This window comes from Clarias gariepinus, chromosome 1, assembly GCF_024256425.1.
Source record: "Clarias gariepinus isolate MV-2021 ecotype Netherlands chromosome 1, CGAR_prim_01v2, whole genome shotgun sequence".
In the NCBI taxonomy this organism is placed as follows: domain Eukaryota; kingdom Metazoa; phylum Chordata; class Actinopteri; order Siluriformes; family Clariidae; genus Clarias; species Clarias gariepinus.
Window position 1 is genome coordinate 37,883,733 of NC_071100.1, and position 14,766 is coordinate 37,898,498.

Consider the following 14,766-nt stretch of genomic DNA (forward strand, 5'->3'; position numbering starts at 1 on the left):
AAATAAATCTTTGAAGCATTTTATTCCTTTGTCAGACCAGCTCCTAAATGACCCATCTTGCATTGAAGGCAAGAAAAAGTGATTACGTGCAACAGGGCTAAGAAGAGAAGGATCTTTAAGACCAAATGACTTCCTAAATTGAGTCCAAATCCTCAGCGAGTGTTTTACCACTGGGCAGTCAGCAAAAGTATAAGAACCTAGCTGTAATTTGGTTGCAAGAAGTGCAGGAAGGGAAATTTGCTTATGAGCATGCATCTCCATGTCCACCCAGGATGGTTTATTAGGTAGAAGGTGATAATGCCACCAATACAGTATATTTCGTATGTTAGCTGCCCATTAATAAAACTTAAAATTAGGCAGAGACATACCACCATCCCGTTTAGACCTCTGAAGGTATACTTTACGCAGACGAGGATGTTTACCATTCCAAATAAAAGAAGAGAGGACAGAGTCCAAAGATTTAAAAAATGATAAAGGAATAAACAGAGGTAAACACTGAAAGAGATAGAGAAACTTAGGAAGCACCATCATCTTAATGGAGTTAATGCGCCCAATGAGAGAAATCTTTAAGGGGGAACATTTGGAAAGATCCTTCTTGATTTGTTTAAGAAGAATACCAAAATTATGTTTGAAAAGATGATTATGTTGGCGAGTAATACAGATACCAAGATAAGTGAATTTATTTTTGACTATCTTTAGTGGTATGTTGGAGTACTGTAACTGCATGTCTACTTTACTAATTGGAAAACATTCACTTTTATGCAGATTGAGTTTATATCCAGAGAGCTGACCAAAATTCTCAAGTAAGGAAAGAGCTGCCGGTAAAGAAGTCTGTGGATTAGAAATAAAAAGCAGTAAATCATCTGCATATAGAGTAACTTTATGCACAGCCTCACCACGTGAAATACCAGTAATCTGTTGACATTCACGTAAAGCAATTGCTAAAGGCTCAATAGCAAGGGCAAATAATAGTGGGCTTAACGGGCAACATTGACGAGTTCCACGATGTAATTTAAACGGTTGAGAAGACAGGCCATTGGTCAAAATGACAGCGGTGGGAGCACTATAAAGTAATTTGATCCAAGAAAGATAGGCCGGACCGAACCCAAATTTTCCCAAAACTAAAAAAAGGTATTCCCACCCTACCCTATCAAACGCCTTCTCAGCATCCAAAGAGACAACACATTCTGGGACAGAGTGATGCTGAAAATATATACCACATTAAGTAAACGGCGAATGTTAAAAAAAGACTGATGGTTTTTTATAAATCCTGTTTGATCAGGTGAAATGATGGTGGGGAGAACACCTTCAAGTCTTGAGGCAAGCACCTTAGCTAAAATTTTTACGTCACAATTAAGCAAGGAAATAGGCCTATATGAAGCACAATCCAAAGGGTCCTTATCCTTTTTAAGCAATAAGGAGATGCACCTGGATTATTTTGATGTATTAATTTTACAGAAGTGTTAAAATTTGGCATTTAGCTCAACCGTCCTAAATTATAATCTTAAAAGCAGATTCACTCAGTGAATCCTAACCCAATCTCAGTTTCTTTAGTGGTACTGCTAACAGTCTGGTGAACTCTTCTCTTGTTTTAAAAACTTGGTTCTGACGTTTTAAACAATGATATTTAGGCTTGTTAACAGAACACAATTGTTTATAACATTTACAAAGTCAACTAGCAGAACTCTCAAGCATGTGATGCACAAACAAGAGGGATGGCATATTTGAAGAATTTATTGTTTGATAAATCCAGAACCAATGACTCTAATACAATGTTTAGAATCTTAACAGAACATTAGTGATGATGAAAAAAAAACTTTTTTTTTTTGTTTTTTTTTTTTGTTTAAAACAAAATGTGTGTGGAGGGTCAGCGCATAAGAGGACACTGGAACCAAACTGACGAATTAGAAAAGATTTCAAATGAACATGGGAAAAAAAAAAGAAAAGAAAAAAAGAAAATCTTTCACAGTAGGTGATGAAAAAAAAAAAAAATCATTAAGCACGAGTATTTTCTAAGTCAAACCCCACAAATGGGATTGTCCCCAATATTATTGACCACAATAAAAAAAAAAAAATTAATTACAAGTTTAAAAGAATCCCAAAACTCGAGCAGCAGAGATGACGGCTGAATGAGTTTGAGCAGGTGGACAGAGTTGGTCAGTCTTATGCCGAAAGGTCGCTTTTATTGAAACGCTCCTGATCGTAGACTTCTGCCACAACCTTGCGACCCGCAAACCACCGGTTGTTCAGGGCCTGGATGGCCTTATTCATTTCGCCGCTGTCAGAGAACTCGACGAAGATCTTAACGATGATCTCGGCATCATCTTCCTCGCCTTGGCGTTCCTGGTAGATGATGACCCGGTTCACAGCACCAAACTTCCCGCACTCCTCCGTCACCTCTCCCTCCAGGTCATCGTCTATGTCTTCAGGGCCCACCATATTGCGCAACACCATTACTGTAGACTACACATCCAAAAAAAATGGGAAAGAAAAAGTAAGATTTAGGTTAAGTAAGGTTTAAATTAAAACATTGCTTTTAGCTTTATAAATTTTATCAACGATGTCAATGTATTGTTATAACACTATTATATCACATCGAAGTTAATCAAAAGATACAGTACTGAGACACTGACATGAGGAGAAAATGTCATAGGCTGAATACTGAACATCCAGTGTACAAGTATTACTTGTGTTTGTCACAGTTTTTGCATCATGGCACAAATCCATGACAAGTCCATTATCCTTTTGCTTTTCAACACACAACCGCAATAATAGGAAAAAACCTAAACCGAGTAGTTGTGACATGAAACCAGGGTTTATTCACCAAAACAAAGACTTAAATAATCTTAACAGCAACAATCCCATACGTCAGAGTTTGTCAACTGATGTTTCTCATCACCTACCACACACTTTACAGTGTTTTCTCAGCTCCCAGTACACCTGATTTAACAAATTAGCTAATTAACAGCCTTATCTTAATTGAAGCAGGTGTGATAGATCGGGAACAACACTAAAACTGGCAGGGCAGGGGTTCCCAAGGGACCGGAGTTGAGAAACACTGACATGAGGGACAAGCCATCCAACTGCCATCAGTGCAGCTGTGGTGCAAACACAAACAGCTTATCCCCCCCACCTCAATGCTAAATGTGGATATGCACCCAGAGGATTTTGCAGGCAAGAAACAGCAAGACAGGTTGTGTCAAAATATTTGCCGTTATTACACATTAGGTCACGGAAACGTTTTTACAAAACAATCTTTAACTGGAACACAGCTAAATTATATATAAACCATTCCTGCCTGGCTGTATCTATTTTGTTTATTACCCATGCCCTAGTTTGTCGTCATGGATGCAGCTACTTTTCACTCACCCCTGAGTGTGTGGCTGCAGGGCTGTCCTCACTGCTTCTGCTCTTCTCCTCCTCGCTCACACTCCTCTGCTCTGCAGCGTCAGGTCGAGCATCGCCTTTTTCCTGCTGCTTGTCCTGCACCTCCCTCTTAACCTCGGCCTGCTGCTGAGTCGTGCTTGTCGGTGTTCCTGTCGATGTGGCAATGGACGTGATGGGCGGCGATGCCAGCACAGGGTTTACAAGGCCCACCTGAGGCACGACGGGCAGAGTCGGACGAACAGGTGTGACACCTTACAAAGAAGAAAGAACAAAAACAACAACGTGAGGGGAAGAATTTGACATTCATTTAGTCATTATTTTCTCTTGATAAATCTAGTGTCAGACCTGTTATTAAGCCCGGGGCCTGGGCTGCCAGCACTGCCTGAGGGAGTCCTATCTGCTGGCTGAGGAGCTGAGCAGGAGACGTCAATGAACCCAGCACAGACGCCCCTGCAACAGCCTCCTAAACAACACGTCACACACACACGGAGAACACACAAGACAAGAGAACTGTTGAAAAGTGTCATGAAATCTGATTAAAAGACGCCAAAACCACATATTAAAATGTAATAACCAGAGAATGTGTAATTTAAATCTGGAGAAATTAACACCAAGATTAATGACCAGTCACAATTCTTTTTTTTTTTTTAACAAATTGTTTACCTAAACTTTTGCAGAAGCTACAATGCCTCAACAAGGCAGACGTTTTTGTGTTTCTAAGATCTATACAGTCAATCTGTGCCAACTGGCATAGTGCACCAGCAAGAGCACCACTTCATCGGGGAAGCAGAAACATTTCGTCAAGGCAATAGTGTCTGGCAGTAGGTTACAAGAAAGGGAGTAAGATTTAAAAGGAGTCAAAAACACAAACACACTACTCTCAATCATTTAAAATTCCATTAGCCCATCCTTTACTATTGACGTAGGGAAAAAAGTGCCCTTTCGGGATATTCTCTGTGATAACTCGTACCAGCATACTGTGATGTTACAATGCAAGGCTCCCACACAAAGTACGCAAAGGCTAGCGGTCCTGCCCCAAAACCGAGCGCCGAGCCGTCTCTCTCCAACAGAGCTGAGATCTCTCACCTGGGCCGTGATTTTAGCAGTGGCGGCAGCAGCGGCTACAGCCGCAGCAGGCGGCAAACCTCCCGGGGTCGTCGGGGTCAGCAGCGGCATGGGAGGAGTCACGGCTTTGCCCACCCTTAGGTACTGACCTCCCAGATCAAACAGGTTCATGGAGGACACTGCGTCTATTGATGACTGCGCCTTTTCATATTCTTACAGCATAAAAATGAAAGGAAGTGAAGTCACAACACAACATGGAAAGTTAATTAATTCTGATGACCAAGATGTAATAAAATTTATCACATTACAATAGACCAAGATTACCACCAGAGATGAACATTTTACCAAACACAGTACTAGTGACTGCATCAAATAATTTGTATAAATATGTAAACCATGTGCTGATCATGTAAATGATTTACACCAAGAAATGAGAATAGATTTCCTTAAAAGACAGACACACGTCTCTGAACTCCCAAAATCAGATCGAGGCTTTAACAGCTTCTCTACTTCTGCTCACCGATGAAGCAGTAGCCTTTGTGCTTCCCTGTGGTGTGCTCTCGGGCCAGCATGCAGGCTTTAATCTTGCCGAAGGCCTCGAAGACACTCTTGATGTCGTCGTCGGACAGGTCCGGATGCACCGAGGCTACATAGATGCGATTGTATGCGCGCGCCTCTTCTGCTAGCTGGTCGATGATGGGCTGCGCCTGTCCGATGTTACCTGGCCGTCCTACCTACAGCATATATACCAGCACAGGGGCTACTGAGCATCGGTGTAGGGACTTATGTAGGTGTCGAGGTGTCATCTGTGTGCGTGAGTGATATCTGAAAATATCTCTTACATCAGTGGTCCCCAAGCCACTGGGCCCCACACACACAGAATTAAAATGTATATTTGATTTTATTTCCATTGTACTGACTATCAGAGTCTGCAGAATGAGATCATTGATCTTATTCAGTCTGCTCACTGCACATGCTCCAAGCTCGCTCTGTACAACAGATGTAGCCTTAAAATATGGGTAACAACCTTAAAAGGGTGTTTAAAGCAACTTCAACTCTCTGGATTAAAATCAAGGCGGAATATCCTGAAATCACCACAAAAGCACTTAAAACCCTGCTTCCATTATTTAACAAACATATCTTTGTAAGACGGGGTTGTCTGCAGTGAGAGCAATGAAAATGAAATTAACATGCAGACTGGACATGAACACACTTCAGGTGTCACTGACCCTCATCACTCCTAGATGGGAACGTCTTGTGACGGTGAAACAAGCTCCTGGCTCACACTAATTCTGTTTTATGGTGTCATTTATTATATGACTGGTTGTGCGCACATGATGGCCACCTTACAGAAAGAAAAACAACTGGTCTGTGGTGCAAATAAATAAAAATATCTTAAATCATTGGTAAATGTCCGATTTTAAAAACACCCTTTACACTCTATTCCTGAGCGTTTGCCACTGTTCCCATGATAAGGACAAAAGATATCTATTCCAAACGTTTCTTGCTACTAAAATACACAGTGCTACATGACGGCAGTGGTGCGTTAGTGTTCCTAAATATGCCCTTCTGTAAGTGTGTAATGGTCAGTTGCGGCCTGTGTGTTGTCTGTGCTGCAGGTGGGGCGACCAAGCGACAGCAGCCAGGCACAGTCCATCATCAGGACACGCTAGCCTGAGAGCAGCACGCGAATACATCACGCACCAAAACTGTACCTATAAGAAACAGAACTCGAAAAACAAACAGGACAGCAGTGCGGCCAAAAGTGCACATAAATCCACACTGTCAGCAAGGACACACTCATTTACGCTCTCTCTCTCTCACGCGCACACACACACAGTTAACAAGTTGACTCACCACAAATTCACACAGGACACATCTCAAGAGCGCTGCAACTGTACTTACATTACACACCAGACACGTGTGTTACAGTACATGTACACTACTGAGCCAAAAGCATGCTTTTATATACATATCTATATGTTTATTTTTTCCATGCTTGAGGTAACATATCCTTTGTGCAGAAGATATGCTGCTTTGAAATTGAAAACACCCTACACAAAATCGACCTTGAAAAAAATCATTAGTTCATCTCAAAATTCAACAGATGGCGCTGTATATTTTTATTAAATATGCGCTTATGAGTGAGCAATTGAAATCTATTTGATAAATAAGATCTCACACCTTCATTCTACGAAAACTTCACGATAAAATTTTAGTTAATTTCAAAATTCAACAGACGGCGCTGTATTTATTATTATTTTTTAAACATGCTTATAAGTGTGCGATTAAATTCCATGTAAACAAAGCCGCTGGCACATGTAGTAGCAAATATGATTGAGGCAAAAAAAATTCTTCATGGAGTTCACTTTGAATTTGTATGGCCAGAATAGGACAATGCATGGGTTTAGGTTTTACATGCCTCTAGCCTGCCTTTAAAGAAGGTGGTGTGGAATTATACCCTTGTCAAAATTAAAATGTTGCCTCTCATGGTAAACGCTACAGAAATGTGTCCAGTGTGAACAGGCTTTTATCTCTCGCTCTCTCACATACACTCACATGGAAAAATAAAAACAAAAACAGGGCATTTACTCAGAAAATAGGGGCAGCCACTGCACTGTAAAATGACTTACTGAGGGTTTGGGGATTATTGGTGTACATATTTGATACTGAAATAAAATCTGAATCAGATCACTTTAGAGAATCAGAGAATTTAGTTTAATAGAGTTACTCCAGAGTTTTCAGAAACTGGAACACCTCATTACTAATGAATATGCTGAGTCATGCTGCATCATTTTAAAGGTGCAGTATAATAGTGTTTTAAATGCAGAATTATCTTTTGTGACATATATAAAACATGGAATCAGAAACACTGTTATTATCACCCAAAACTAAAAATCTAATGGTATAACTTAAAAGCCTGGTGTGTATTGTAAATATGAATTATTTCCTTACTGTTATATTTAATATTAATATTAGAGAGTAATATTTCAGCTTTGCTATTGTCATTTTAGCTTTGTGTGTGTGTTCTGAGGGGTGAGTTGTGTAAAAAGGATATATAAAAAAAACATTGTTCTTTCTTTAAAAATATAACATACAGAAAGCAATGTGAAGAAAGGTGCACAAACAAAAAGGTTTACCACTTACATGTATAATGTATACAACTTAATTTTTTTTTTTTACTCAAAGTTTTATTATTTCGACAACTAATCCGTGACAAACCTTTATATTTCTTCCACCCAGCATGACAGAGTTCATCTGCTCCAGAGCCAGCTGAGCAGCCTCAGGCACCTCATACTCCACAAAAGCGAAGCCCTAATAAAAAAAAATAAATAAAAAAAAAAAAAAGACACACTCGACGTAATTAATAAAAATGACATCTGGAGGATTTTCTGCTTAATGCTGGGGTTCATCTTTACTCCCCACTTCTACACAATTTAGATGCAGTGTCCGTGGGTCTACAACACAGCTTTATAGAAACCGGTGCATCACAGGATAGAAGAGGCGTGGCTATACCTTGTGTTTCATGGTGACCGAATCCCAGGACATATCAATACTCTTGATCGGGCCGAATGGTGCGAAAGCCTGCCGGATGGTGTCTTCGCCGAGCTCGTAATAGATAGAACCCACGTAGACACGACACATGATGGCGAGAGCTCGCTGCCTCTGTGCTGCCACCTGGTGTCATGTAGGGGAGAGACAGACAGAGAGAGAACACGGGCTGTTGAAAAAATGTCAACCGAAACGAGGGCAGCACAACACACAGAAAAAAAAGAAAAAAAAACTTAATTTTAATACAATTTCAAAACAAATGCCTATTTCTAGTCCTCTTTGGGTTTCATATGCTTATGTGTATGAACTTACAACTTAAGCATAATTGCCAGGGGAGTTAGAGTAGATGCACAGAAGCCCTTCTGTTTAACAGTGAGCTCGGGAGGGGGGGGGGGGGGGTTTACTTTGAGCCTGCACAGCACACATTTCAAAACATGTACAGTTATGACTAACCTGGAGTGCAAAGATTCCAACAAGACAATTTCAACAAAACCATACCATCAAAACCACAATTATGAGCTGAAACCTGAGGTGCCTCCTTTGGTGGCTTTTGGACTTACGCTGGAATTCTCCAGGAAGGGCGAATCTGCACAAACCACATAACCTAATAATTAATGTTAACAGGGTTGTTGTTTTTTTAATTATTTTTTCCTTTAATTACAAACGTTAGGAAAGTTTTCCCTACCTAAATAAGCCTACGTGACTTTTTTTTTTTATTGCTGTTGGGTGCCTTTTCTTGGCTAGCTTCTTATACATCCCACCAAGCTGGCTCTGATAGTTCACAGCATATTTACAAAGGAGACATGGATTGCCAACACCCCCAACAAACACACACACACACTCAGACACACACATATATGTTTGTTGAACATGGAACCTATACGTGTTAAGAATCACCGGAAAGTGATCAAATATTTTAAAGGATGATTATAAGGAAAAAAACCCAGGCTAATGGAATATCCTTCTTTCTAGTCCTTTTAACACCTACACACCTGGGACCTAAACACAGTTTCTGCAGGAGTGCAAATGTATAGAACTTGTGATGAAATGAGTGAGCAACCACATACACACCATTCGCTGCACCAAAAAAAAAATAAAAAATAAAATGCCATGTCTACTTTTGAAATATGCTGAGACAAATGTCTGGTCATCAGCTTTGTATATCTGGCCTGTTATGTCACTTAGTCATAGTATCAAAAATGCGCACAGAGAAAGAAATAGTTTAATAATCTATTGACCGATTGAAAGGGTGAGAGAGGATCTCCAAAGCCCATAGTCACTGCTGCCATCTGAAACACAGTAAAATGGAAAAGTGCTGAAAAGTAGGTTAGATATGTTTTTATTTCTTTTGCAAGACAGATATCAGATTCCAGACAGAAGCAAAGTGTTGCAGCCTAATTTTTAACTTCTCTGTTCCTGCTCAGTTTAAAGCTTCACCCATCTCTTGACATTGTGTTATTAAACATAATCGCTGAACGACACTTAACTCTGGCTGCAAGGACAACGAGAAACCACAGCTTTCTGAATTCATGTTAAAAAAAAAAAACAATAAAAAAAATCTAAAACAGCAAAACAGTCTAAAATTGTGTACTGCTTAATACATTTATTAAAGTAAAAACAATAAACACATTTCCTGGTCACTTTCATATCCCTGCTCATTTAAGGATATTATGCAATCAGCTTATCACGTGGTAGCAGCACAACACATAAATCCGTGCATATACAGATCAACAGCTTCGCATCAAATTTTAGAACAAAGGTAAATTACGTGATATCTTTGACTTCGCCAGTGGCATGGTTGTTGACAACAGATGGGATGGTTAAGAGTACTTTAGAAACTGCTAATCTCCAGGGATTTTTATACACAATAGCCTCTGGAGTTTTTACACAGCAGTGTGAAAAACAAAAAGCGCACAGTGAGGTGCAGCAGTGCGAACGAAACGTAGTTTGAGTGTATAAGACAACTATAAATCAAGCTGTGATTTATAAGCTAAGCTAGCACAGCAGAAGACCACATTAGGATACAGTACTGTCAGCCGAGATACAAAAGCCTGAGCCTACAGTGGGGGGACAGGCTCATCAAAATCTGATCAGCTGAAAACTCCATGTTTATATTATTAACATAAACTGACATGGATTGTGCTGCTGCCGCCATGTTTGTCTGGCTGGATAATTACATAAATGAGCAGGTGTTCCTATATAGAGTGCATATGAAACAAAATTTAGTTGTGTCTAATTCCCACCCGTCTTGTTAGGGCACTCCCACATCAACGACAGCTACCAACCAGGAAAGGTGTTATCCGATTCGCATGGGGACACAGACACCCGGATTGGCTAGTCTCGCTACTGATGTGGGAGTAAGTGTGTTCCACCCAAAAGCCAATATTCGCTCTCTTTAGCCTCCCGGCTACAGATGCCTGTAGGATCACCCGTGTTTTAAACGTGTGATCTCCGGATGATAGTGTGGCGAGCACTTTACCGTTGCGCCACATGAGAGCCCAGATTTCGTTATAAAAACTAAATTAAGCTTGTCACCATATGTGTTACCATTACTTTCCAATTATTTCAAGGATCAACCGATATTTGACAGTTAAAAAAAATCCAAACAAAAAAACCCAAACAGGTCACATGTCAGTGGTTCTCTGGGATTCACCTAAACAACTATCTACTCCAACTCTCTCTCTGACCCGAATGTGTACAAGCAGTAAAAAAAATAAATAAATAAATAAAGGACTGAGTATTAAATGAACTTTAGTTTCTCTAAGTCAGCCACTCAGAAACCACTCTGGAACACTCGTGTAACAGATAGATGTGTTCAAGAAACACAGTACTATGGAACACAGGCTTTGCCAGAGTGGATTTTTCCCTTTGCTCACCTGCAGGTTGGTAAGCTGCTGCTGTTGGTGAGCTATGGTTTGCTTCACCAGGACGCTCTTAATGCTCTGCTCCATAGCATATTTCTTCGCCTGTAAAGTAAAGGGGGGGATAAAAAAACAGTAATGGGTAAGCTTTATCAGTGAGGATTTGATGAATTAACGGTGAAGACTAGTCATTTATTTGGAAGGGAGTCTGTTGCAGACAAAGGTTCAAATGACCTCTGACCTAAAGCAAGACTAAACCTAAATATGCAGCCAGCTAAATGAAAATGTAAATTATACATTTAACCAAATCAAACAATTTTAAAATGTGCATAATCAAACACTACATTACCCTTTGCAGTGCCTCCTGCTGCTCTGGAGTGAGGGGTGGCAGACCCAGCTTGGAGCCTGTGCCTTGACCATTCTCCATCATCAAAGACTTGCCTCTCTGAAACAACCAACAAAGAGGGGGGGGAGACATAATACATATTTTTAAAGCTTTCTCTGTTAAACCAGGTGTTATACCGTTATAGACTATCGAGATGCTGGCAATGCTAATGAGACAGATTGTATAAAATAATAATTAGGCTTGGGGTGGAAGGCATTCAAGTGTACATGCTTACCTACGAGGCTCCGATTGACTGAGGGGACCAGGTTTGATATGGCGATGGAGAAGATTTTCGGCACAAGGCTTACTCACAAATTCTCAGCAATCTAAAACTGATGAAACATCAAGACACAAAAAAATAAATGCACGATTTACAACATGACGCATAAGAGCATTTTTAGTGCCACCCAACAATCACAAAACGGCTACTGGGTTTCTGTGTACGCCATAAAAGGAACATCACAGCAGCAAGATTTGTAAACAGTAGGTCCTGTAAATTAACCTATAGCCTGACTGATACCCATTTAGACATTTTATCTGCTAAAGCTGGGTTTACACCCTTCAATATCAGTAGTTTTTAGCTTATTACAGGTCACACAGATCCTAACCCTTTAGGTTGAGCATAAAAAATACACACAAGTCTTTTACAAAACGGAAAGAAGATAAGAAAGATAAAGGCGATCAAGACCAGAAGATGGCAATGGTCATCCTGGAGGATGCCAACCAGCAGTAAACACCAATAACTAGAAAAACAGCCAATCATAACAAAATCTTTGAAGAAATCTAAAGCTGAATACTCTACCAATAGAACTACTTTTAAACAAGATCTCTATGTTGTGATTAAAACATTTATCAAAGGGAATTCAAGGTAATGAGGAGAACATTTCTGTTAATTAGCACAGCTTCACCATTAATAATGGACCCGCCTCAAGTTTTATGTAATCCTGCTGCATATTGTGTTCGTATACTTTGTTACTGGCTGCCTTTGGTTGCTATGGCGCCAAATCATCTGCCCTGACCACAGATTTACATTCAAAGCATTTGAGAGCCATGCAGAAAGGCCTAAGTTAAATTCCCACCCAACACTCAAACCAGGCTGTGTGTGTGGACTAGATCGGAACCCCTGACAAGATCACCAAAAAGACTAATAGCAGCAGCATTTGGCAGGCGCCTCTTTCCAAAGCGACTGATCTCATTAAAAATCTGAGAAGTTGAGGATTAGGGGCCTTGTTCAAGGGCCCAAGGGAAGCAAGTGTAGCAGTCAATGTTGGTGGGGTTTGAACCTAGGACCTTCCTAAAGTAATTCTAGCTTAATCTTGCAAAAAATAAAATAAAAAAAACTATTTGTGACGACATTGCTATACACATCTCAAGCCTGACCTCTTGATCTTATCGCGTCCTGGAATACCGGTATTGTAGAACCGGTTGTTATAACAACCGATATATATCGCTCAGCCCTGACTTAGCGACCTGTTTGCTAGCATAACGCTGCCACACGGCTATGTCTAAAAATAGAGGTCCAATCATTTCCACTTGTTCATTTGCTCAACTAATAACATATTTTTTTTAAATAAGATGTGTTCCACGCTGTTTAACCAGTCATTAAAAAAAAAAAAAAATCCACCTAAAAGCAATTAGCATTAACTAGTCGGCTAGCGTTAGCATCGCTGTAGCAATTCAAGCTATACAGACGTCGGCTAACGAAGTTCTGCTGTCCAGTTCTCTCATATACACATCTACATAGCTTAAGCATAACCAAACTGTATGCACTTTAACCAGAATTCATGTTTTTCACGCTAATGAAAATTGCAGAATTCACGCTAATGCTAACGGTGTTTAAATGCGCGCGGTCGCGTAGGTGTTCTCCATGCTAGCGCCCTCGTTTCTCTCTCTCTCTCACACACACACACACACACACACACAGGTGAAAACTGTAATTTCATTGTTAAATGTAACGTTAACGTACACGATATAAACGTTGTCCATGCTGAAGTTAAGTTATATCGAAACGCTGCTAACGCACGAGCCCGTTAGCCGCTAATGCTAGTCCTGAAACGCGCTGTTTTTTTGTTCAAGGCCTCGGCTGTGTTCACTCAGAGCTAACGCTACCTGAGAATTATCACGCGCACACGTGAATACAGCGCCGTTTTAACGTGCAATGCGAACAACAAACACAATTTACAAAACAGTGTAAAAAGCGTAGATACCAGTTTAGGAATAATAATAATAATACCGCAATGTGCTGCGTTGCCGCCATGTAGTGTGATAAGCCGCAGTGTCCTGAGTTCTTCTCGGATTTGCCCCTATCTTGCGAGGAAAGAAAGTGCGCCACCTAGCGTCCACTCTATTCCCTGGCGAGATAAGAAAGGGGGGAATGGAGGCCGAAGTTGGAAATTCATTCATTCATTCATTTATTTACCTTCTATACTGCTTATCCTTGTACAAAGTCACAGGGGCCTGGAGGCTATGCCAGGAGATTAGGGCACAAGACAAAGTACACCATGGAGAGGATGCCAATCCATCACAGGGAACACACACACACACACACACACACACACACACACACTATGGGCAATTTGGGAACACCATCTGCTTGTTTTCTGGACTGTGGGAGGAAACCAGATTACCTGGAGGAAACCGTCCAAGCACAGGGAGAACATGCACAACTCCATGCACACAGACCCCGAGGCAGGAATCAAACCATCGACCTCGATTTAAAATATAGCTCTAAGAAAGCGACAAACACTAAAGTCCTTATTTTAAATTATTTATCGACATTGCACAATACAATCTTAATACAAATCCTGTGTATTTTAATGTACAGTATGTGACCATGTGCAATAATACACACACATGCACTCAGTTATGCATATATATACATATATATATATACACACACACACACACACAGACACACTTACTCACATATACACATATAAAAGTTGACTGGCTTTTCTCGTCCTAAGCATTTCATTGTATTGTTGCCCTGTGTTGACATGCCAATGACAAATAAACTTGAACTTGATTAAACACAATGCTAACTACTGTGCCACTATGTTTCCCTTTACAGATGTTTTAGAATTTTTTTTTTACTGATTTTCATGTCTAAAAAACCTAAATAAGCAAAGTGCATCTGTTTCAATGCCTGCATAAACCAATTAAACAAACAGACCTTAAAAGACAACACATCAAGACACTGTAATAATCAAAATGTTTAGATGCACCCCATCCTTTAATACGAAAAAAAAACCCAGAGAATTTCACCAGCTGATCAAGAAGGACTGAAATCGCAATTGCAACTTAAAAACAAAATTGAATACACAAAAGACACGACGTGTGAGCGTCCTTAAAGACAGCCAAAATGCACAGCAGCCCAGTCTGAGAAATGGCACAGTCTGACTTTAATCCTAAACCATGGCACAAAAATGTTGTGGTCGCTAGATGGAGACACTGAAATCTGTCTGTGACATCCTCACCGCTCAGGGAACATGATGTACAGTGACAGAAGATGCCCAA

General features: G+C 40.3%; 1 protein-coding gene across 1 annotated transcript; it reads right to left on the minus strand.

The window, feature by feature from the left end:
- Window positions 1-1,716: 1,716 nt before the first annotated feature.
- puf60b (poly-U binding splicing factor b) lies at window positions 1,717-13,580 on the minus strand. The gene is made up of 12 exons (XM_053495624.1): window positions 13,484-13,580; window positions 11,486-11,582; window positions 11,215-11,310; window positions 10,881-10,970; window positions 9,243-9,293; window positions 7,969-8,130; window positions 7,675-7,767; window positions 4,973-5,186; window positions 4,474-4,664; window positions 3,733-3,850; window positions 3,370-3,638; window positions 1,717-2,463 (listed from the first exon to the last, which is right to left on the minus strand). The coding sequence occupies exons 3-12, from the start codon at window positions 11,293-11,295 to the stop codon at window positions 2,164-2,166; spliced, it is 1,569 nt and encodes a 522-aa protein (XP_053351599.1). The 5' UTR covers window positions 11,296-11,310; window positions 11,486-11,582; window positions 13,484-13,580; the 3' UTR covers window positions 1,717-2,163.
- Window positions 13,581-14,766: the final 1,186 nt, after the last annotated feature.